The sequence below is a fragment of the Onychomys torridus genome, chromosome 11, assembly GCF_903995425.1.
Source record: "Onychomys torridus chromosome 11, mOncTor1.1, whole genome shotgun sequence".
Lineage (NCBI taxonomy): Eukaryota > Metazoa > Chordata > Mammalia > Rodentia > Cricetidae > Onychomys > Onychomys torridus.
In genome coordinates this window covers 49,257,797-49,283,920 of record NC_050453.1, presented here as the reverse complement: position 1 = coordinate 49,283,920, position 26,124 = coordinate 49,257,797, and the positions used below count along the sequence as shown (strand labels likewise).

At 34.2% G+C, this 26,124-nt stretch overlaps 1 protein-coding gene and 1 non-coding gene across 2 annotated transcripts; one reads left to right on the top strand and one right to left on the bottom strand.

Annotated features, from left to right (window-relative positions):
* Positions 1–356: 356 nt before the first annotated feature.
* On the bottom strand, positions 357–25,006 carry Rgs18 (regulator of G protein signaling 18). The gene is made up of 5 exons (XM_036202884.1): positions 24,777–25,006; positions 24,218–24,319; positions 22,937–22,998; positions 2,684–2,850; positions 357–777 (listed from the first exon to the last, which is right to left on the bottom strand). Exons 1-5 carry the CDS (start codon positions 24,893–24,895, stop codon positions 520–522), a joined length of 708 nt encoding a protein of 235 aa, XP_036058777.1. The 5' UTR covers positions 24,896–25,006; the 3' UTR covers positions 357–519.
* Positions 15,546–15,652, top strand: LOC118593606. Its single transcript, XR_004946274.1, has one exon. It is a non-coding gene; the product is annotated as a U6 spliceosomal RNA (small nuclear RNA).
* Positions 25,007–26,124: the final 1,118 nt, after the last annotated feature.

Genomic DNA, 26,124 nt, shown 5'->3' with positions numbered 1-26,124 from the left:
TAGAGAGAAATGTGTCTTTATATGATCTCTTGTTTCTGGCTTAAATATGGAAGTGACAGACAGCTATTCTGGAGTCAGAATCAGTATGCAATAATAGATGTCCAAATTTCCACTTTATAAGAAGTGGATCATTTTTATATGCTGCATCCCATCATTCAGTACAATATCATATGGATATATAGTTATACAAGTACATTGTTTATACTTAGAAAAATAATCCAAACTAAATGTGACATAACTGCAAATTTTACCTTATACTTTAATATTTTACAAAGCTTTGCTGATATCTTTTTACTGATCATTACTGAAGAAATAAAGTTTTTTTTTATTATGAGTAGAATATCAAAATAGGTTTTCATTAAGATATACTATGAATTATTTTAATATAAAAGTTCTTACATTTTAAAAATGCTTTTTCTTGGTTTATTTTAAAAGTGTTATCATTTCTTACTATCCATAAGCTACATTTTAGAAGCAGATGTACACATTTACCATCAAAATAAGAAAAATTACTTTTACTCATAACCAAATGGAAACATCTGACTTTACATCTTGAAAGTCATTGTAGGTAAATGATCGTGATCGTCTCCTAAGATTGGTTGGTCTCTGAGGTCTTCCTTCTATCAAATGTAAGTAGATCTCAGATTTCAGAAAGCGTGTATAGCTGTCTTGTTCCATGAGCTGATACACTCTGCTTTGTGCTGGATCAAAACATTGCAGAGTTGGCTGTGTGATGCTCTTAGCAATTACTTCCTTGGTATGAAAATCAAGGTTAACCTGCATCAATAGGAAAAAAGGAATAATTATAGGCATTAATACAATGTCTTTGAGAACATTTTATCATCTTACAATGTTGAAGGGGCTGTGGCATTTTTGGATCCTGGGGTATTTTCTGCTAGGGTCTAGGAACACAGTGGTATGTTCTAGGCTAGTATCTCACTTTCTATCTCTTTGTTAATAGTTATGCTTATTCTAACTCAGCACAATTGAATAATGCAGTAGTAGTTATCATATGATCATCACATTAACTCAACAATTTTCACAGTGGGGAACTAAAGTTTCAGAAGTTGAAAGTATTTAAATTATATGGAATGAGAAGCTGTGATATCAATAAGAGCCTTCTGTTCAAGCAGCTACATTATCCACCATGTTATTTTTCCCTACAATCAAAAAATGTGCCAACAGATCAGTGTGTCTTAAAGATCCTTTAACTGTTTTTTATTATACTCTTGGTGATATATCTGGTGCTAATACAGGAAGCTATCCTGTGTTCCACTTTTGAGTAACCATATAATCTGCTATATTTTTACATAACTAAACTAACACCTTTTCCTACAGCAACATATCTATGTAGAGAGCATTGCTTTATAGACTATGTAGTAACTTCAGTCTTAACAATTTCCCAGAGAATTGCTAATATAATTATAATAATAACTTTTGGTTGCTACCCTGTGGCAATATTGGATAGTGATAGTATCCTTAGGATATAGTGGAAAGAAGTTAGGTTATTGAAGTCCTGTATTGAGGGGATACTGGATTTCTGACCTCTCTCCCTTGGTCCCTTTCAGTCTTCTCCCATTTCCTGCCTTCCTCTCTTTACTTCCAGCCACCAAAAGTAAGCAAGTTTCTCTGCCATACCATTTCTGCCATTACATAGTGCTTTGCTCTAGTACTCAAATCAACAGGAGCATATGTCCTCTGAAATGTGAGACAAAACATTTTCTTTTCTTCTTTCCTTAATTTGAATGATCTTAGGTATTTGTCTCATGACCAAAATGTAGAACAATAGTAATAATTTGTAGTTGAACAGTGAGAGAGCATCTGCTCTACCCTGGAAGTGGAAATACTACTTATTGAGTACAGACTAGAAACATCAAACCATTTAATTTTTTATGGTGGTCAAATAATATCTGCTAAACTATAGTCAGTTTACCAACTATACCATAGGATCAACTTATTTAGTTGTAATCAAAATAAAGAACAATTGTGTTTCACTTGAAATACTGCGAAAGTGGAGTTACATCATTTGTCTATTAAATATTTTGTTTTAGCCTATCCTAAACTGATGAAGTAATTCCTTTGGACAAACAAAACTTCAGGTAGGTAGAAAATATAAAATTATTTTCAAATTATATTTCTTTTTTTGGGGACATGAATGCCCCAGAATAGTGTGAAGTTCAGAGAACATCTTTGTGGAGTTGGTTCCTCTTTTCCACGAGGTGGGGGCTGGGCATTGAACTCCAGTCTTCAGGCTTGGACATAAGCACCTTTAACTACCTTTAACCCTGCTGGCTCAGTATAACCTTGTAAAGTACTATATAATTTTTACATGGTATTTAACATATTTATATTTGTTTATATTGTCTTTATCACCTTCAGAAATCTTTAGTTTCTAATAGGTAGTTGTTTCTGCTAATATAGTTAATACAGATGATAGAAAGGATCAAAATGTTGCAACTTTCCTTACTCTTGATGTAACTCTGAAGATTGGCCCTATGCTTTTCACTCATAATAATATTATGTTATATTCTGTAAATAGGTGGACATCTGCAATTCACCAGTTTCACTTTAACAAAACTTTGAGGTCTCTGGAGGAATGAATGAGGTGGCTACCTTGGTGAAAACAGGCCCCCCCCTCGTGGAAGTGTTAAGGAATTACATGTGTTTTCGATCATCACTGTACCTCTTTGGGAGCATCATTCTTAATGAACTTCTCATATATTGCTTTGGCTTTTAGGATGATTTGTTGCGGTTCCTTGCATTTCTTGAAATCTTCACAGGCTACCCAAAATTCAATGTTTTCCTCACTGAATTCAGTTTTAAGAAATCTAGTAAAAGCATCCAGTCCATCTACCAAAAACAAAAAACAAAAACAAAAAAAACTAAACAAATAATATTTTGTTACTATGAAACAGTCTTGGTGGGAAAATGTCCTACTTGATATTAAAAGCCATACACAAGTACTAAAAGTAAAAGTTATTCTCCTTCTAATTCTACATGCCTCAATCACATATTTAACCAGTATGTGTTGAGGACTTCATAGAAATCTACTTTTTGAGAAAATTTAAAGAGGACATCATTTCTATGAAATAAGGCTAAATCATACTTAGATCTAAATCCTTAACTATAAGAGTAAAAAGGACCATCCTGCACAGCACAATTTACATCTCTTCTATTCATTTCTCAGAGGGAATATTCTGTAAACTTCTGAAGCCTTTCTTGTGGATTTCGTTCTGCCCACTGCCAGATCATGCTACTTATACTGAGGACCCTCAAGTTCTCTTTCCATTGTCTCTACATTTCCAAGTTCTACATGGTCTTCTTTTCCCAAGTCTGCCCACCAAATTCACATTGCTTGCCAATCCTGAGTATGAACAGGCTTAAATGCTCAGGCCTCACATATCCCAGGAATCTTCTCACATGCTTCAGAAGAAATAATCCATAATGGAAATAGAATGAAATAAAGTAATTTAGTCTTATGTAGTTGTAAAAATTTTGAAGAATATGAAAATCAAATAGTCTCTTCTGAATATATATTTTAAAATTAAAATAATAAGATACATATATAAAGTAGCAACTTGACCTATATCATGGAAACTTTTAAACACAAGAGGCTGTTTTTATCCTTTTCCTTGTACCCCATAAGTGTTTGGGGCAGTCAATAAGTTGTAAAAAAATTACCTTGACTCAATATTTTGTTCACCTACCTCCTATGTGTCCTTGAATGGATTTTTTTCTTTATGCAATTAAGTTTCTCAATATTTAAAATTAAGAAAATGATATTTACCTAATAGGGCCAACTAGTGAATTAAATGTGTTGACATATGCAAAGTGCTAAAAAAGGTAGCTAGTACATGGTAACTACTCCATTACAGTGGTGATGGTAGTGGTATCAATGAGGATGATAATATTTGTGATCATTGTCAGTGATTTATGCTCAACCATGTAAAGCTTCTGTATGTAAAAGGTAACAAACTTTAGATTCAGCTCTAAGACATTTTGACTTTCAACTTCTGTTTTTTCAATGACTTTGTCTATTCTTTCTTTTTCTGGTCTATGGGATTTTTTTTTTTTTTTAAACTGAGGTTATTGCCTGAAATGGGAGGATCGAATGGAAAGGCACTATCATTGAAGACAACGCCTACATAGCACATTGAATATGGAAAAGTTAAGTCAGTATCTACCTAAAACTTTTACCCATACTAGCTAGTGTTCTTGGTACCAGAAGGAGTGTGTTCTGCATACTACTGTTGTAGGATACACAATCAAACTGTGACCCTAAATTTGTGTTAATTAAGCAAAACCTTGGGTCAAGAAGCAGAGCCAACAACTAGTTGACAAGAAGTAGTCATGGAAAGTTAGAGGGAGTCTGGAAAATGGATAGAGAAATGCACAGGGAGGGATTTTCAATGTGGGTTGTCGACTAAAGAGGAAAGTTAGCTGGTTGCTTTTCAGCCTCTCTGAGCTACCAGGATTTCACTCCCATATCTGACTCCTGAGTCTTTATTAGTAAAATAAAATGATTAAAGACTTAGTTAAAAACTACATTTGGTTGCAGCAGCAGAGGCAGTTCCGGTGGACTTGCCTCCACCTGAGCAGCAGGGCAGTTAATAGTTGAAACAGCAGTAGATTTAGGTGTAGCTGCTGTGCTGAAGAGAAAACAACATGCTACCAAAGGAGAAATGTAAACACCAAGCCAGCAACAAAACCCTTTGATCTACGATGGTGTTCTGCCTTCAAGAAATGCTAGTACCATGGTGGCACAAAGCTTGTAAAAGAAACCAACCAATAATTGACTTTACTTAATCAACTTACTTTTCAACTCTGTGGAACCAATATTCAACAGTACGTGGGTGACTAAGAACTTGAGACTAGATGGCCCAGGGATTTAGGGTAAAAAGAAATACTAATGCTCCACAAAAGGATTGTAGAAATAAAACAAGTCATAATGACATTCTGCTAAACCCCCTGGATCAGTACCTTGCACAGCCATCATCAAAGAGGCATCATCCTGTAGCAGATGAGAACAAATACAGAGACTCACAGCCAGACACTAAACAAAGAATGAGAGATCTTAGAACATTCAGTCCTAAAGGGTATGTCTCTATCAAATGCCTCCCCTCAGGGATAAGGGAATCTATTGGAAGAGGAGGTAGAAAAAGTGCAAAAACAGAGGGACTGGAGGCCATCAAGGAAACAAGATCCTCTAAATCAATAGGATTGATGCATGTATGAACTTACAGAGACCAAGGCATTATGCACAGGGTCTGTATTGGTCTTCATTGTAGAGGTTTCAGAGCTAGAAGAAGTGGACCATGCCCCTATCCCTAACCCAGAAGCCATCTCCAATTGATAACTACTTGCAGATGAATATTTAGTTTCCCCAAGGATGTCTTACTGAGGAAACAAACCACTCTTAAGGGTAGGCTTCACACTCAGCAGAAGACAAACAGCAAAGTAACCCATATGGCATTCTTGTAAGTTCTTTGTTTCATGTGTCAGGGATTTTTCTTTTTCTTTTTAAATTGTATCTTTTAGATTTATTTATTTATTTATCTATCTATCTATCTATCTATTTATTTATTTATTTATTTATTTATTTATTTATTGCCTTCCAGGTCCCTTGTGTATGTATAAATGGCCTCCAGTTTTCTGTTTTTATGAGATTACAGAGTAAGAAAACAAGTAAGATTCTGCATCTCTATCTGTTTCTTGTGCTTTTTCTTGTGCTAATATTTTCTACTTTCTGTTTTTATCTAATTTCTATGCATTTGTTTTAGTTTTATCTTAGTATATTTTATTTTGTTATTATCACTTAGAAATGTAGTGATATTTTATTTGTGCTGAAATGTGATATTTTATTTGTATGTAAATAAATAAAGTTTGCCTGGAGGTCAGAGGAAATAGCAAGCCATTTTAAGTAAACAAGTAAATCAGGCAGTGGTAGCACATGCCCTTAATCCTATTACTTATCAGGCAGGTCTCTGTGTGTTCAAGGCCACACTAGGGAAGTGAGCCAAACGTGGTGACACATGCCTTTAATCCCAGTACTAACCATAGAGACCTGGAGGTCTGTATAGACAGACAGAAAGTAACAAAGCTGTGTAGGAAGAGAAAGTGAGGTAGCTATGTTAAGAGCCAATGAGAAGGCAGAAAAGCAATTCATATGAAGTCTGGGTAGACAGGAAGCCACACATATTTGGAAACTGCACAGTTGGTAAGGTAAGGTTGGCTGGTGGCTTTCTGTATTTCTTTCATCTCTCTAAGGCTTTAACCCAAATTTCTGGCTCTGTGTTTTTTATTTAATTATACCATTTAGAAATTTGTCTACATAGAAGCCTGTTAGTTTTCTAATGAGATATAGAACATGAATGTGGAAGTGTGTGGGAGGAGTAGAGGGGAGAAACCAAAATCAGGATATAGTATTTGACAAAAAAAATCTATTTTTGGTAAAAGGGAAAAAATCAATTAATCAACTTTTTATATATTTATTCACAACAAAAGAAAAAAAATTATTACAAAATTGAAACTAGCAAGATAATTCAGTCAATGTTATCATTTATGACTCTTTATATCTTTGTGTCTTTATTCTGTCCTTACTTATCACCTGATACTATATTTTCTTGGTCTCCTTTGTAGTAAGTGGGATATGCTGAATGAGGTAGAGACAAGAGGATCATAAGTTTGAGTTTATAGACTTTCACAAAAATACATGAAAAATTAATAAACTGTATGTTGATCATTTGTATTTTAAACATAAGTTTTCATATGTAATCAGTGCAAAAAATGTGAAACTGCTTGAGTGTATAGAAGTTGTATTGTAAAAGCTCTAGAGAAAGGAAATATACTTCATCATGTGGACTTTCAGATAAACTTCATTAGAGGAAACCACTTTTGGGTTGGAATGAAAATATTTTGACAAATGTTCATTGGATTTTGTCTCACACTCTAGTTAAAAACTCTTTCATTTCTGTTGTCAGAGGTGAGTTGTTACATGGGGAGGCCTTGTGAGCCATATTTGGACATTTGGACAGACAAATGTATAATGGTAAACCAACTCTTTCTTTAAAATATTTCTATTCAAATTCACAGCCTTCTTTTCTTTTCTTTCTTTACACACATGCTCAAACACACACACATAAATGAGATAGTTTGAATAAAAATGAACCCCATAGGCCTAAACGGAATGGTACTATTAGGAGATGTGGCCTTGTTTGAATAGGTATGGATGTGTTGGGAGAAGGGTGTCACTCTGAGCAGGCTTTGAGGTCTCAGATGCTCAAGGCTTCTCCAGGATGTCATTCTCATCCTGCTGCCTGTCTATCCAGATATACAACTCTCAGTTCTTTCTCTAGCACCATGTCTGCCTGCATGCTGCCATGCTTCCTATCATGACAATAATGGACTACACCTCAGAAACTATAACCCAGTTATATTTAAATTTTTTTCTCCTTTGTAAAAGTTGCCATGGTCATGGTATCTCTTTACAGCAATAGAAACTCTAACTGTGGTGATTTGAATATAATGACCCCTATAGGCCTACAGGGAGTGGCACCAACAGGAGATGTGGCTTTGTTGGTGGAAGTGCATCACTAGGGGGTGAGCTTTGAGGTCTCAGTAGCTCAAGCCAGGCCAGTGTAGCACTGTCACTTCCTGCCACCTGCAGATCCAGATGTAGAACTCTCTGTTACCTCTTTAGCAATATATCTGTCTGCACACCACCGTGCTTCCTACCATGATGATAATAGACTAAACCTTTGAACTTTAAGCCAGCCCCCATTAAATGTTTTCCTTCATAAGAGTTGCTATGGTCATGGTGTTCTTCATAGCAATAGAAACCCTAAGACACCAACCAATACATATAGTCAAATGCAATACTTATATATGCACATATTCCTAAATATACAAATGTAACATGCACAGTCTTTGTGATGACACTTGTCTTTATATTTCCGGACTGACCATTTGGTATTAGATGACTAGGAGTACATGGGAGGGTTTTGAGGAAGTAGGAAAGGGAAGGGGAAAATACACAATATAATTATAACCCTCTCAAATAAACATTATTAGGAAAATATATTTCACTTTTTAAGGTCTTAAAACACTTTATCTCCATATCCGGTAGCTGGTCTATTCTCTGAACCTGTTTCTCATATTTTAGCTTTCTCTATTCTCCAGTAAACCTCAACTTAAGAACTGAGAATGTTGTATTCTTTTATTTTCTCTCCAGCACTGCCTTTTTCTTAGTTTCTTCCTATGTGTCAACATTTTTTTTTTCTGAAACTTCTCCTTTGTTGTTGTAATTTTTATGCTTTTTTGAACTTGCATGGGAGAAATTAGATGTCAAACAACTTCAGAAACAATGAAACTTCTTTCACTTAACAGTATTAAAAGATTTATATCACAACACAGGAAATTACCAAAAGTCTCCCAACTTCAAATATTCCTCTAGCTAATAAAGTATATTTTCTTTTAGCAGACATAAACTTTTTGATTAATATTGACACATTTTCAAACTCTGAAAGATCACAGTTGTCTGTCAGTTCTATCAATCATAATTAATGAAGAAAGAAAATAATTCAATAATAAAAGGAGGCTAAAGGAATTCTTGGCCACCAAAGCCAACTTTACAGAAGGAATACATCAGTCTAAAGGGAAAAATAAACAAACTAAGAAGACTACAAAAAGGAAAGAAAAGATGCTATGACAAAAGAAAGAGTAATTAAACAAAACCAGGAGTGGGGTAAAAGGAAATGACAAGGAGCAATACATACCTTTCAATAATAACTCCAAATACCAACGGACTCAGTTTACCCATCAAAAGACATAGGACAGCACATTGAGTTAGAAAACAAATTCATCCTTTTTGTTGCCTCTAAGAAACATACCTTAGCACAGCTGAGGAACAAGGGCTTAGAATGAAAATAGGAAAGACAGTATTCCAGGAAAATGCAACATGGAAACCAGTGGGTGTTATTCTTTTAATATCTAACAAATAGATTCCAAACCAATTCTTGTCAGATGAGATAGTGGTGGTTACTTCATATTGATCTGAGGAACTACCCATCAAGAAGATATTACACTTAACAAATATATATTTTATAAATAAAGTTCATAAGTTTTCTTAAGCACTCATTACTAGATTTAAAATCACAAATTTGTCCCAAGTTAGTAAGAAATAATGTATAATTTCAGTACCATGCTCTGACCTTTAAGTAGATCAACTGCATAAAACATGAATAAATAAACGCCTGGATTATATAACATCAAAAGTGAAATGGACCTAACAAACATTTATAGAATATTCTACCCAAACACCAAAGAACATAGTTTCTCTCAGAACCCCATGGAATCTTCTTTAAGAGATGACATATTAAAATACTAGGAGATAAAAACACAAAAATATACATAAGAAATTGAAACAACACCTTGCATTCTATCTGACCAAAATGGAATGGAATTTGAAATCAAGAGCAAGAGAAGGTATAGAAAATATGCAAACCCACAGAGATTATATACTATTGAGTGATGAATAGGTAATTACACAAATCAAGAAGAGAATAAAATATATTCTTTTTTGTTGTTGTTTGACTGTGGATTCCTCTTTATTGGACTCTTTGTAGAGAATAAAATATATTCTACAATTAAGTGAAAATAAATCCACAGTGCACTTAAATATATGGGGTACAACAAAGAGACTTCAAAAGGGATGTTTACAGCACTGAGTGTCTACATTAAAAAGAAAAAGAAAAATCAGAGAGATATTAAATAAACAACCAGATGGTAAACTTTCAGTCATCAAAATAAGAAACAAACAAAAACAAAAAATGATAACAAGCCAATCCTGAAAACCATGCATAGAAGTAACAGAGGTCAGGACAAAATTAATAAAATAGAAATAAAACTACTAATAAAAAGAATCAATAAAATAAGAGTTGACTTTTAAAATAGAAGTAAAATTTACAAATCCTTACCCAAATTACCAAAAGAAATAGAAAAAAAAATGCTTCATATTAATTAATTGACAACGAATAGGGAGATGTTACAATAGATACTAAGGAAATTTGATGAGTCATGGAAACATATTTAAAATTTTTTATTTCAATAAATTATAAAATATAAAAGAAATGGATGACTTTTTAGAGTCATGTAACTTACCAAAATTAAACCAATATAATGTAATTACTTAAATACATCAATGACCATCAATGAGATGGAAGCTGGAATTAAATATGTCCCAACTAAAGAAATTCTAGAGCCAGATGGATTTAGCCCAAAGTTTCACAAAGAACTAACACTGATATTACTGAAATTATTCTATAAAATAGAGAAGGAAGAAGCATTTCTATATTAGTTCTAAGTCAACTTCACACAAGTTAGAGTCAATGCCTCCATGAGATCCATCTGTAAGGCCTTTTCTCAATTAGTGATTGAGGACAGGGGGCACAGCCCTTAGTAGGGGTTGCCATCCCTGGGCTGATAGTCCTGGATTCTGTAAGAAAGCAGACTGAGCAAGCCATGGGAAGCAAACCAATAAGCAGCTTCCCTCCATGGCCTCTGCATCAGTGACTGCCTCCAGGTTGCAGCCTTGCTTGAGTTCCTGTTCTAACTTCCTTCAATGATGCACTACAATCCAGAAGTTTAAACCAAATAAACCCTTTCTTCTACAACTTGCTTTCCTATCATGGAAATTTGTTGCAGCAATAGAAACCCTAACTAAGACAACTTCTAAATTATTTTTACAAATCAGACATTACCTGGATACAAAGAAACCAGATAAAGACATAATCATATGAACCAACACAAAGACAGAGCCATATGAAAAGCAATAAAACACAGTGCTTTATAGAATAATCGACCTAATGAATGTAGATTAAAAAATTGTTAAGAAAGTAAGTGAAAACCAAGTTCAAGAACCATCCAAACAATCATGTACCATGATCAAATTGTCTTCATCCATATGAGGCAGCAATGGTTTAAAATATGTCAAACAATACTCAAGTTGATGCAACAAAGGCATTTCCCAAAATTCAACCTCTATCGTAAAAACCCTGGAGATACTAAATATGAAGGGGACATATCTTAACACAATGAAGTCTATCTATAACAAAGTAATAAACACCATCATTTTAAATGGAGAAACACTTGAATCATTTCATTAACATCAGGAATAAGGTAAGGGTGCTCACTTATGACATTTTTATTCAATATAATGCTCAAAGTACTATATATAGAGAGAGCAATAAGACAAGATAAGGAGATAAAAAGGATTAAAAATAAAAGAAAGATGTCAAATAATCTCTACGTAGGGATGGCATAATCCTACAAATAAAATATCCCAATAACATCAACAATTTTTTTGGAAGTGAGAAAATCTTCTATCAAATAGACTTGGTGACAAAATTGACCAAGCCAAATCAATCTCCATCCTATATGTCAAAGACACCTTGGGGAATCAGTATCAATCCTAATAGCCTAAACACATGTTGAAATAAACCTAAGAAAGGAAATAAAAGGACCATCCAATCAAGACTTCAAAAATAGAAGGAAATAAATTGAAGAAGACACCAGGAGATGGAGAAATTGCCTGTGTTTATGGATGGTATGATTAATATTGTGAAAATGGCCAACATTGTCTGAGAAATCTATGGTTCAATGAAATTTGCATCAAAATCCCAAAGCATTTCTTCAGATGAGTTAAAAATAAAAGCAATCTTACCCAAGAAATGGCCCTGGATATTCAAAACAACCCTGAACCCTAAGAAATGCTGATGGAGGTATCGCCAAGCATGATTTAAGTTGTACCAGAGAGCCATAGTTGTAAAAATAGCACAATACTAGGGGGGAAAAGCACATGGACCAATTGAATGCAATTGATGAGCCAGATTTAAGTCTATGAACACTAACTGAGTTTTGACAAAGACGCCAAAAATACCTACTAGAGAAAAGATGGCACCTGTAAGAAATGGTTTGGGGAAAACTGGATTTCTCCAAGTAGAAGAGTGAAAGTAGACCTTTAAAAAAGACTGAGTGAATATCAATTCCAAATTGTCAAATATCTCATTATTAGACCAGAAACTCTAGAAGAAAGAGTAAGATGTACAGTAAAGGATTTAGGCTAAGGTAAGGACTTTGTAACTAGACTCAGTTACCAATGGAATGGGACCAGTAATCAACATTTGGGAGAATATGACATTAAAAATCTAATAAACTGCAGAATAAACTGTTCATTGAATTAAGAGGTGGCCTACAGAATGGGGGAAAAATCTTTGTCATCAGTACATCTGACAGAGGGTTAGTTTTAAGCATACAGAAAGAACACACACACACACACACACACACACACACACACACACACAAACACGAAGAAAATAAACAACTGAGTTAAAAAGTAGGCTACACATTTGAACAGTGAATTCTCAAAAGAAGAAACACAAATGGTAAGAAATATTTTTAAATCATTCACTATCCTTAGCCATCAGGAAAATGCAAATTAAAACTGCTTTTAGATTTTGTCTTATCTTAGTCTGAATGCCAGTAAAAGTTGGAGACAACCCCTGTTCAAGAGTCCCACAACAGGATCAAGCTACGCTACCACAACAAATATTCAGAGTTCCTAGGTCAATCCCATGCAGGCTCCCTGGTTGTCAATTTGGTTTCTAAGAACCCCTGTGAGTCCAGGTCAGTTGATTCTGATTCTCTGAGTTTTCTTGTGGTATCTTTGACTCCTCTAGCTCCTACAAAATCTTCTCCTCCTCTTTTGCAACATTCCTCAAGCTCCACCTAATATTTCACTGACAGTGTGCATCTGTTTCCGTCTTAATTGCATACCATGTTACAAGTTTTCTAGGTATTTGAATTTAAAAGTTTAGTGTGTAGACTATTCTCATACATAAAAAGAAATATAAAAATGGCTATTAAACTACATGGAAGAAGAGGGCTTCGTTTTACTAATAATAGCAGAGTAAAGATAAATAGTAAGACATGAGATAAAATTACATCTCTATCAATGATGTTATATTAAAATAGACTAAACAGAATTACTGTATACAAATCAAGATGATGAAGATAAAGAATGTATAGGAGGCATAAGTTAAGCCTAGGAAAGCTGAATGAAATATCATATTTGTCACCAGGCGGTGGTGGTGCACACTTTTAATTCCAGCACTCGGGAGGCAGAGGCAGGCAGATCTCTGTGAGTTCGAGGCCAGCCTGGTCTCCAAAGCAATTTCCAGGAAAGGGACAAAGCTACACAGAGAAACTCTGTCTCGAAACCAACCCCCCACAAAAAAGAAATATCATATTTGTCAGTTAAAATGACTTCAAAATCAAGAATATTTCCATCTCATAATTATAATTATTAAATGCTCAGTCATCAGAAATATAAAAATTATAAAATAAATTATAATTGAGTAGAGAATTACAACACATAAAACTGACATGTACAAATTCTTCATTAAATCAATATAACTAACAGTTATAGAACAATTTATCAAACACATTCCAAGTATACAAGGAAGATTATCCTGACACATTATAATCTGAAATATAGGATGAGTATAATGGTTTTCAAACGTTTATATTTTAGGGCTGGCTAGTATGTGATAGAGCTCTGCTTGTAAACATACAAGTCCATGGGTTTGATCTTAAGTGATGTAAAAATTCTATTACCTGGAGATAGGTAACCTGACATAAACAAAGGAACCCTGAAGGTTTGATTTTGTTAAGGATGTGAGGTGGGAAGAGAAGGTAGATCCAAGCTAGTCAAGAGTCTTTAACTGTGGAAGAGACAGGAGAATGAACAAATTTGTATTTTGCCTTTGAAGCTGGAAGAGGGCAGATAAGAACCAAGTAATGTGTTGAATTCTCAAAGGTAAGATTTTACTTTGTTTTAAGGATAAGAGCAAATATCTTAGTATGAAACTATGAATAATTAGTCAATGACCCAAATGAGTGATAAAGAGATTTTCCCTTAGATCTTCCAGGAAAAATGATTGCTAATGACCTTTGATTTTTATTGTCATAGCACCTATACTAAACTTCTCTACTACAGAATTGTCAGAATGGATTTGGGATTAAGTTACCACTAATTTGGAAAGTTGATATAGCAACAACAGGAAATAAAACCCCAAATTATGTTTTGTGTATCCACATTTATTTTTCCAACACATAGAATTTATCTGTTGTGTCATGACACATTATATGATTACACTTTCTGTTGTAATTAATCTTTCTAATATACTAGAGTTATAAGAAATCAGTAGTCAGAAAAGAGACCAGGAAAACTGCAACATCACTAAGCATTAGAACAGTGGAAGGCTGCCCAAACTCATTACAAAAATGTGACATAGTGGCTGGGCAGTGGTGGCACAAGCCTTTAATCCCAGCACTGGGGAGGCAGAGCCAGGTGGATCTCTGTGAGTTTGAGGCCAGCCTGGGCTACCAAGTGAGTTCCAGGAAAGGCACAAAAGCTACACAGAGAAATCCTGTCTCGAAAAACAACAACAAAATGTGACATAATTTCTATACTTCTTCCACTGAGATTTCAACAGGCAAGCAAGGTTCTGTTTTTCTGTAGCAAAAGGATCTTAAATGGCCAATATTGGTAATTACATGCTAATGCAAACTTATGGAGGAAATGAAATGGCAGACTAAAATACCCTGAGGAGACATCTTGAAACTACTAGCCACTTGTAGATGGCACATGCAGTCCTTATGTGCTGTGAGGCTTTCCAGCTCAAAAACAACTGCCATTTGCAGACTGACTGCCCAGCATTTTCTGAATGAGTCAGCACACTGACCATAGAGAAGCAGCCAGCGGGGTCAAGTGAATGACATTTGGTTGTTCCTTTTGTTTTGTTAGCTCAGCCAGTATATTATTTTACAGGTTTATTTTTCATACTGTGCTATATGCTTTTCTCAGAATGTTCAAAGGAAAAACTAATAGATAAGATTCTTGGATGAATTTTTATGAATGGTACATGATGTCCAAATATGGAAAAATATACAAGTTTCCATAGCCAAACTCATTGATTTCTGGCCTTAAGAGTTCTAAATCTTAATAGCTATCAAAATGAACTAACAGAATCCACAACCAGAAGTCTCGCTTTTTCTTCAGTTCACTAGCATGTTGGACCTGCTGTGTTCTTACTTGAATTCTTTCCCTTACCTGAATCCTAGTTCCTGAACTTCTGTGCAAAAGTTTGTGTCACTACTGTTGTCCAAGGGCTACTGCGACATTCTTTCAACACTTCAGATGACAGAGGAAAGCAAGGTGATAACTTTAAAAGCAAATGACATAAACATTGTTCAGCTACTGGTTGTTAACAGAGGGAAACATCTTCCGTTTTTATCTGTATGACTAAAACCATAGCTCTATGGGTTCATCTGTTGCTGCAGTTCTTTGTCTTTTCTTGGTCTCCATCTTCTGCTATAATGAACTTGAAAGAAAATAAGAAGTGAAAGGCGAAGATCACTTTGTTACTGCTAAGTTAAAGCTGAATTTCAAGTGTAAGGCATATCTATCCTGTAAAAGGAAAACCACTGTGCTCGCTTCGGCAGCACATATATTAAAATTGGAATGATTCAGAGAAGATTAGCATGGCCCCTGCTCAAGGATGACATGCAAATTCATGAAGCATTCCATATCAAACAGAAAAAAAAAAAAAGAAAAGAGAAAGAAAGAAAACCACTACAAAAGGACAACCTGAGAAGCAAATGTCTAGAACTGAACTGAGGTCAAGGCCTTTACCCCCAGCCTCTGATCAGGGTAAAATAAAACCAGCCAACCAATCAATGAGCAAACATCTTCAGGACCTAATAACAAATATTTGGAACTATATTGGCTGCTTCCCCCCATCCCCCCTCCCATACTTCCTTCCTTTTTTGAATTTGTAAAACATTTGGATGCTTCTTCCAAATCAACTTCCATTTTTCTTAGACTTGATTCTTAAAGTTTGTCATCTTCATTTGTCTGTAATGAGTACCGTCAGAACACCCGGGGTCTTTGTGTTTTCTGACAAAATTCTTATTTCTTATTGAAACTCAATGTGGTGATATACTCAACTGAATAGTTTTGACAAACTCAATTTCTGTAGAAGCTTTTCAAATGCATGTTAGAAAATAACTGGAGTCAAAATCAAAAACGATTTTGAGAACATTTCCAGATAATTTCAATGATAAAACCACAGAATATTCATATGAAAATGTACCCTCTGCAGTTATTAAAAAAATCTATCACCAGGGATTATTCTGTTTATGTCACATTTCCTATCTATTCTCTTGTGTAATAAAAAGGTTTTTTGTTTCTTGTCCTCGCTTATTCTTTTCTCATAATTTAAATATAAATGGAAGCAAAGTTGGTAAAAAAATAAAAAAAAAAAAAAATCAAGTGCCTGTCATATTGTACCAATACAGTTTTCTATTCCAGTCATATCTCTTTTGGAAACAAGAAATGAAATGTTTGTTCATTTGGGTTTTGAGCAGTTCTCTGACCTCAGTAAATGGTTAATGCATTTTGTTTCAAATTGTCTTTATTTGTCTGTCATGTAGGAACAGACTGAACACAAAACACTGATGGTATCAGTTAATCAGTAGCTGTCTTCATTTCAGAACACAGCAATTGTTTTTCATATTAATAGTTTTCCATTACAACAATATATTTATAATTATACCTAAAAAGAATTGTCAGGGATCATATATCTAAACTTTTTATTAAATGGAAAATAATCTTTGATCCATTTTAATGGAAAGTCACCTAGAATGAACTTGAGGTCTGTGTTAGGCATTCAAATGCAGTAATATTAATATAATAAAAGTTCTGAGTAACTGCTGATAACTTGAAACTCTGTTATAATCCTTTTGTTGTAATGGATTTATTTATTTTCCTAAAACAAAACAAAACAAAAAAAAAACATGCGTGATTAAACCCTATGTGCTTATAGATGAAGTGGATGTCAGACACCTAATTTGCTCGGGAAGAACAGTGCACAGGAGATTAAACTCAGGCTTATTTTACATAATATTATATGACTTTAGCCAATAAGTGTCCATGAAGACAATGAAAGATTACCAGTTGGTTAATATGGAAATTAGCAGACAGAACAGACATATGTCTACCAAGATTAAAGAAAGGGTAATTTAAGAGTCATTTGTTCTGTTTGGAGTAGCACAGGGAATCAACCTGCATCACCTTTAAGTGGAAGTGGTCCAGAGAAAGATCATAACTGTTATTTTACATATAGTCATTCACTAGGTCACAAAGAAGGCAGTTTGCCCCTGTCAGCCATTATTCTCTGTTACAGTATGCAAAAGTTCTTTGTCCTCTTGATTAGTCTTGAGCTGGTATAGACATTCAAAGCTAAGTGACAGTAATGCCAAGGAAAGGCCTGGCTGGGTGTGCTATGAGATCATGACATGGTCACTTCAGTGAATGGCTTTGGTGAGATAATATAACAGTGACAAACATTAACGCAGGAAAGGAGTGAATAATGTAAGAAAATCACTCCTTTGTTTTAAATTTAATAAGATTTTGTTTAAAAATTATATGCAAGCATAGTCAATAACTTTGAACATTCTGTCCCTCTTACTCTGGATGGCAGTTTGTAGACCACCATGGAAACACTTCTTCCTCAGAGGCAGCCACATCCCAAGCACCCTTCTACAAGGCAGTCATGGTGAGCGCAGCTACCACAAGTGCTTGGAAGAAGCTGACTCCATGTGTCATACAAACATGAAATTCTTATAATTCAATGTTTCTAATGTTGCATCTGTTGTAGTATTTTTCAGATGCCAAGAAACCAAATGAAACAAGTCAAGAAACTCTAAAGTTGGAAGCCTAGGTACAGTATAAAATCCTATGTATCATAGTGAATAGTTTCTCCTTTATATTTGACTTCATAGGTCTGAGCTACCATAGAGTACATGGTTTCCTCTGCAGTAATGACTGAAGCATGTGATCAATTTTTAATTAAAGATGGGATTTTAAATTTTCTAACCTTTAGCTAGATTATGAAACTGTTGACATTGGTTATCTTGGGTCAGAAATGAACTCTGGAACTTTTAAGCCCCTTATTGTACAGAAAATGGGTAGAAATAGAAATTTAAAGAATAACTTTAAAAAACACAAAAGGGAAAGTATAAGGAGAGAGTCATTTCCTTCCCCTAAAGTGAAGCATGGGTTTCCTTGCTGCCACTACTCAGTCTGCAACTAGTATTTTCCATAGTTTAATCAGTTTATATCTTTAAATCCAAAGAGTAATGACTGACATATTCTGTTCTTATCCTTAATATTATAAGTGATCTTCAGCAAAATACTTATTAGAGCAGCAACTAAAGGTATAAAGGTCTGCAATAAACTAATCATAATGAAAAGAGTGAAATATATTGTGAATGTTTGCAGTGACTAGGAAAGAAGGCAGTTAAAATAAGCTGTTAAATATTTGCAATTGGTATAGATGCCTCTCACAGAAGGTATCATTCTCTTTCAAATCCTCCTGTGAGAGTTTGCAACGTGTCTACCTATGAACCAGAAGTCACTTACATATTCTAGATATGAGCCTACAAAACTGAAAAACTGATGCTAAGGTTTTATGTCAGCTAAACAGTCTCCAACAGTAACCTGATACTTTGTACATGCCTTATCTTCCACTTCTCATCCAGAACAGGAACATTATCTTCTACTTAATAGAGAAAACCTAGATATTGTTGGCTCATCCTTTTATTTTTCACCTTCTCATTTTAAAGTATATGCATACATAATGATAACTCTCACTTCTGTAACTACACTCTGATATTATTTTTTTGATACATGAATACATTTTATTTACTAAACAGCATCTGTAAATTAATAAATCCATACATTTAAATTATATTTTTTATGATTCATTTTCAACTTCAGACAAATTTCCAAAAAATAAAGATTTAAAATAAAAATATCTGAATATTGTCAAAGAAACGAATAAGGAACAAAAATTGGATTCTGTTGTGTTAAAATTTGCAATATATCATTAAGCTCATTTAAATGGAAATTTATTTTAGAATGTATTTGTATTTATGGAAAGTTTTGATACTCGCACATTGATTTCATATCCTCTACATTTGATTTTTCCTGCCACTAATAACTTATATTAACATGATGCATAATTACATTAATGAAACCACTTTTATACATGAACTGAAGTCCTTACCAAATGCACATTTCATTGCATTTAACTTTTCTATGTGTTTTAATTTAATTTTAAAATTAAACTGTGAATAAGAAAAATCATCAAAATTGGGCTGTAGAGTTGGCTCAGCATTTCAGAAAACTGGCAGCTCTTGCAGAGGACCCAGGTTCGGTTCCTGGTACCCACAGAGAGGCTCAAATCATCTTTACCTCCAGATCCAGGGAATGGAAGTCCTATTCTTACACATGTGGTATACATACTTGCACAAAGGCAAAACACTCATACACATAAATAATAAAGTAAATAAATATAAACACGTTTTAAGATGATAATTATCCAAACACCTCTTAGATGCTCTGCTTTCTTTGGGATAAGGGGATCCAGGGACTTTCCTGTTTTACTCTAGTGGGTGAGTCTTCTCTGTCTTTTTTTATTTTATCTCCCCATTTTGAATTACATGATGCAATAAAGAAATATTTTTTTGATTTGCTGAATCAGTCAGAAATGTGAACTCTCAAGCCTAGACTGCCTGTTTGATTGGAACTTCTATGAAACTTGTGAAAATACAGTCAACACTGCTTATTCTGTGGTTGTATTGATAAAGCCACTACTTGTAGAGAGTCTATCTGTAATCAGATTTCTATTGCATCTCATTTTATATGTAACTTAATTTCCTGTTTGACTAAATTTAATGTTTCATACTTTTATACAGGTATGGTATACTGAACTTGAGACCAATCCATTTAATCTCAGGGAAATTATATAAAACTTAAAGTATCCGGGTCTTTCCTGAAATGTCTGTGTACATGTGCATGCATTTTTCCATAGGATCACTTTTCAACTACTCATCTAAATTCTTTCCTCCACAGTGCCAATTACTAGAAGTGGACTAAGTTTAATATTGTTTTCAAGAGTATTTTAGGTAACTATTTGAAATTTCATAATTTATTTTTATAATTATCATTGCAATGAAAAATAATTGAATCAGTAAAGTAAAACTAGTAGCATAATTTGTGAATTTATTATAACTATTTAGTGCTTTGGCCGTAAGATATGATCTTAATATACAAGTAGGTGAGTAATAAAGTGTTTAAATTCACATCAAATTCTTCTACCTCAACTTGTGGGTAGTTTATAGCTTATTCATATTTCCACCACTAGGGAAAATCTTAGCCTGTTTGGATTTCAGTACATAAATGAGAACTACAGAATGTGAGGTGAGGACTAATCCATGTCCTAGTATTTTTTTTTTTTTCACTTTGGGTGATGAGGGCATGATGGAGTTGTTATAAAGCATGTTGTTAATTAGAGTAATAAATCCAATTTAAACACCACTTCCAATTGAAATTCCAACCCCCTTTCTCTTGGTTGTCTAGTTTATAACCTTCTGGAAATAGAAAAAGATTGTTTTAAAGTGAAGATTACTATAATTTACTACAAAAGCAGTCATTTTTATTTATATAGATGCGACTCTTTGCTAGTTTCTTATTCATCATGCCATTGAATCGGTTGCTTTGGGAAATAAAAAAAAATTCTAAGTTTACATGTGGGCTCTGAAAACCAATGTGATTATAGAGCATAATTAAGACTATACAGCCATTTATGTTTCAAAAACATCTCACAACTCAGAGGAGATCCTGCATAACATCTCTAGAAACTAATTTAGTTTTACTGTGTAGGCACTTAATATTTTTCAGGGTACATGTTCCTGTGAGGCTCCATAGATGAAACCATATATGGCTACTTCTAACAAATTATCACTCAGTTATAAAAAAGAATCTTTCTTTAAGATAATTTTCATTAATAGAAACTTAAGACTATTGTGTACAAAATGTTAACTGAAAGAAAATTCTAAAAAAGAAATATTTTATAAGTTGAAATTACGAAGGAAACTGTATAAGCCTGAAGTAAAATATTGACAACAAAAAAGTGAAGATGATCTTCTACACAGTGTTTAAGGTACAGAGTTAATTTAGGTATGCATCAACAGGTGAATGCATAAGAAAGTCTGATATGTCTTCAGAATGGAATACTATGTATCTCCACAAATAAGATGTAGTCTTCTAATATGGGTGGTGATGTGGGTGAAATGGGAAGATGTCATGTTGAATAATTCAGGTATAAAGGCAGAGGCTTCATGTGGAATATAAACAAGTTTATCTCATAGAAGTAAAAGTTAGAGTTGGGGTCACCACACACTAATAGAAACTGAGAGTAGAGTATAGAGAATAAATAAGACTAAAAGGGCTTCAAGGAAACAGGATACAGAGAAGTTAGGGATTGAGTGTAAATTTATTTATGTTAGAAGAGAATGACTTGTATGTTCTATACATATAGTGGGGTGATGATTAACAATAACTTATTTATCCAAGTATTAGAAGAAAATATTTTAATTGTTTGAATCAGGTTTTCATAGCCCAGACTGACTTCAAACCTTCTATGTGAATGAGGTTAGTCTTAAATCTGATCCTACTGTTTCCAACTCCATGGTACTGGGATTATACGGTGTGACACCATGTATGGCACAGAAGAAATCATTTTAAATGTTCCCAATAAACAATGAATATATTAGGCGCTATGCATATGCTAGAAAATGAGGAAATACAAGAGAAATAGTTTCTTCCTAGTGATGAAAGGGGCCCAATGTCTGCTTTCCTCTCCAAGTTTCCCTGGTCATGATAAACATTTCTTCCAGCACACACTTGAGGATGGGAAGCCCACTGGGTCTGCCATGCTAAAGTGTGAAGTGGTTTCCTGTCTTCTTGGAATAGTCTGGGAAAGGAGCATGGAAGGGATGGTGTTTCAAAGAGTAAAGCAAGGTACAGTATTGAGCGAACAAAGAAAGGCTGTAGCTCAGGATGCCTGTCTAGTCTTGATGAAGTTTCATTTTCTCCATTGAACAGGTCAGTAAGGAAAATAAACTGTGTTTTCCCATTAAATATGAAATGCGGATTGTTGACTTTGAAACTTGAGGAAAAATAAACAGTGTTCAGAAAAACAGTTTGCATACCTGGTATTTGAAGTACAAATCCTGGCTGCCTGCCCCTAACCCAAACTTAAGGTTGAAGAGTCAAGCCTGTTCTAATTCTGCCTCTTCCCCCAAGCAGGGCACAATGCTCAGCATTAATAAGCACCTGATTCTTAACTTCTCTATAAGATTCTGCCTTAAAATAGATCTACAAATATGCACATAACAACAAGGTCATAAAATTGAAAAGGAGCAATGAAGGCTACATAGGAGTGTTTGTAAGAAGGAAAGGGGGCAGGTAATATAATTATAATATCAAAAATAAAAGAAATAATTAAAAAGGATGTATCATAGAGCTACCTACAGGCATGTATAAGAATTTTCTTTAAAAAGCTGTCTTCATGCGGGTTCCCTAAATATCTATCAAAGAAACCACATCAAGGTTTTGATTATTAAGAATAAAACAATGTGGTTCATGTATTAAATATACTTGCAATAAAACTAGTTCTTTATCAAATATTAGGAAATTTAAAATAGTAGTAATTTAAAATGTAAATGTTGTAGTTGCTAACTAGAGAATAAAGCAGTGACTAAGTAACTCTGAATAAGTAAGAAAATGAAAAATAAGTTTTCCCTTAGCTGCCTACTGTTTTCCTTAGTTACCACCATTGACTAGAACTCAGATTACTGCAAATTACTTACTGGTATATAAACATCTGGTGACGATTTGCCTTTGATAATGGCAGATATCTAATCTTCATATCTTATTAAGAACTGAGGGTTTGGTGGAAACACCACTAACCTCTATGAGAAAGCAGTTTGTCAAAGGATTCGGCCCATTTCGCTGCTTCTTCGCGGGAGACTCTGCAGAAAACAAAATGTTTGATGGAGTGAGCAGCACGTTCACTTCTGAATCCTCCTGCAGCACATTGGCTCTGCAGCCTGTGCAGACTCTCCTACTTTTCTAAGCCCTGCAGACTCTCCTACTTTTCTAAGCCCAAGTCAAACAGACAGTGGAATCTTCAACAGCACTCAGTTTTCTTTTTGATTTTCCGGTTGAACAATGAAACACTACAGGTTTTCCCAAAGTGTTAAAGTTGTTTTAGTTTTTAAGTAAAAAGTAGTCATATGTTAAGTTAAAAGTATGGGAGAGTGTGTGTGTGTGTGTGTGTGTGTGTGTGTGTGTGTGTGAGAGAGAGAGAGAGAGAGAGAGAGAGAGAGAGAGAGAGGGAGGGAGGGAGGGAGGGAGGGAGGGAGGGAGGGAGGGAGGGAGGGAGGGAGGGAGGGAGGGAGGGAGGGAGGAGGGAGTACATTTTGAGAGAAAGTGAGAGACAGAGATAGAGAAATCAGGTAAACTACATTTAAAAAATTCAGCAAAATGAAAGCATAAACAGTATCTTTCCAAGTGCTTTTTTTAAACAAAAAAATGTAATTTCCTTGAATTTGTAAATACAAGGTGCTGGGTTTTGTTTGTATGTTTCTTTCTTTCTTCTTTCTTCTTTTAAATGCATGAAGTTTGGTGAAGTTTCAAGGAGTAAGGTAAAAGCTATTTTTGATATGATTGGAGAGGCCAATAAAACAGAAACTGAAATGTTTTTGTATCTTTAAGTAGACATATTAAAATTTAAATAACTGTACGATAATATACTAGGCTATTTTTATTTTTTGAGTTAAGAAAATGCTTAACCAAATTCTAACACTTCCTTCATTTGTGTATTTCTTGCTGCCATCCATAAGATACTTTTTTAATCTGAGCAAATAGATAAGTAAACTTTTCTGGTGACAAATTTACAGTATTTAAATTAAATAATACTTCATCTATTAATGGTCTATAAAGGACATCATTTAAAATGGACAGGCCTATTAATTATGAGAGGACACATTTAAAAGTTCTAATTATTTGATCTGGGTTATGGAAGTGGTTGAATCTTAGAACTATTCTTTGTTTTGGGAAATGAAATGCTGCACTGTGTTCATGTTACTATTTAATTTCCAATAGCATATTTACGCTCATTTCCTTTTCCCTTAATCATGAATTATAGAACCAGAAAACTATGCTTACAAGGGAATTGATGGTCCCCACCTTGTTTCTTTGGCCAGGAGGGCAGATCTGCTGGTGTGAGTCTCCCCATGGAAGTCAGGCCTCTGCAGGAGAAGACTTAGTCTATTTCTTTTCTCTTTAGTTCTGTAAAAACAATAATACATTCAGTATCATTCTGATGTCACAGAAGTCTTATTCAACTCTCCAATAAATTTGGAACTGATAAACACCCACCTCCATTCAGAAATACACCTTCTTTTACTTATCCATTTTACTTAAATAGCAAATAGAGGAATTAGCATAGAACACACCACATATAATTCTTTTGTACTTCGACAAACAAGTATTTGAGAGTCTGTTTCATTAATTTCCCTTTTAAGGCTTTGGTGTGGCTAAAATTGTAAAGCTTTTAAAAAATGAAGTTAAATTAGACTAAACATTTGTTTATTCTCAGTAATTTAAAAATATAAGAAAGCTTCCATCCTCATTTGCTGCACTTAATCAATGTTTTTAACAAAGTATTTATAAAGTCAGAGCTAACACATATTCCTCAATCATGCTTTTTAAAGTACAAGGTTGACCTAAACATCTCTAATTTTACCTGATGTTAGCTTCGATGCTTGTTTCTTCTTTTCCTGACCCATGCATTAGTTTGAAAAAAGTTTTCTCCTTTGATTCACACATATTTAATTGAGAAAAGAAAACCAGTGACATTTCCATATTCTGTCCCAGTGATCAAGAGATGTCAGATGCACTTATTCGGTCTCTCTGCCACCGATGAATCCTATTTCATAGTTACACATGGTGAATAAAACACTCTTCTGAGCCTTTCCACGGGGCTCACAGAAGGAGAAAAGACCAGGAAAGAAAGGGAGCTGTGTTTCTGCCTCTGCAAGTGCAGAAATGAGGAACTGAAGATTGCTTCCGTACTGAGTTGTTGAAGGAAATGATAGCACACATCTCAAAACCACTTTTGGCCTTCAAGATAAAAACCGGTGTTACCACAGTGCAGCTTCCCCTTCGAGCTTGCAGAAAGAATCTTCAGCTAATGTGAGTGGTGCTGTCATTTCCCTTAGGACCTAAAATGTCTTGTGGCAAGGCATGTTATCGAACATTAGCAGCTCATTTTTGCTCTTTTCAAGCTATAATTTTATTTAGGTTTAGTAAATTGACTTAAGTTGCATTTGTTCACATAATGCAGGGTATGTGGATTAATTAAACTTACTTAATATATTGCATCGATATAAGACAATAGGTCACCATTTGTGAATGAGAGGGAGACTAGAACTCACATAATCAAATACATTTAAAGCACTGGTCCATAAAATGGTTTGAGACAAAGGAAAATTATTTGGATAAGTATGTGAAATGAAATGAGAAAAGTAACATGGAAAATTTAACACCACATTATTATTTTTGCAATATAAAGTGTTTATCTCCTTGGAATTTGGCACCTTGATTTTTAATGATAAAATGTTTTTCCTAATGAAATGTTTGAACTAGTAATGACAGTTTGTATATTGGCTTATTTTATATCCTTATTCCAAAGGAAAACTGACAACACTAATTGATTTAGCCATTTTTTAAAACTCTTTCATGAACCTGTAAGTCTGAGAAAATTTATCTGTCCCAGGACTCAAGTTTTATAGAAAATGAAACCAAGATTCAAAGCCCTAGAGAGGTCAGTGAATGATGGGGAATTATCAGTGTTTGATCAACAGTATGTATGAGTATTAACTCATAACACCTTTTGATTAAGTACCGAATGCTTTACTTCATATAAATTGCATGTATTAAATTAAACTAAACAAATGCAAATGAAAATTTATTTCAATTTGAATTTTTGATTTAATAAAATAATATTTAATATGAACACTAGTTTGGAGTCCAAAACACTTATTACTTGATACTAAGGAACATTTGGTATATATTTAAAAATAAAACATCCA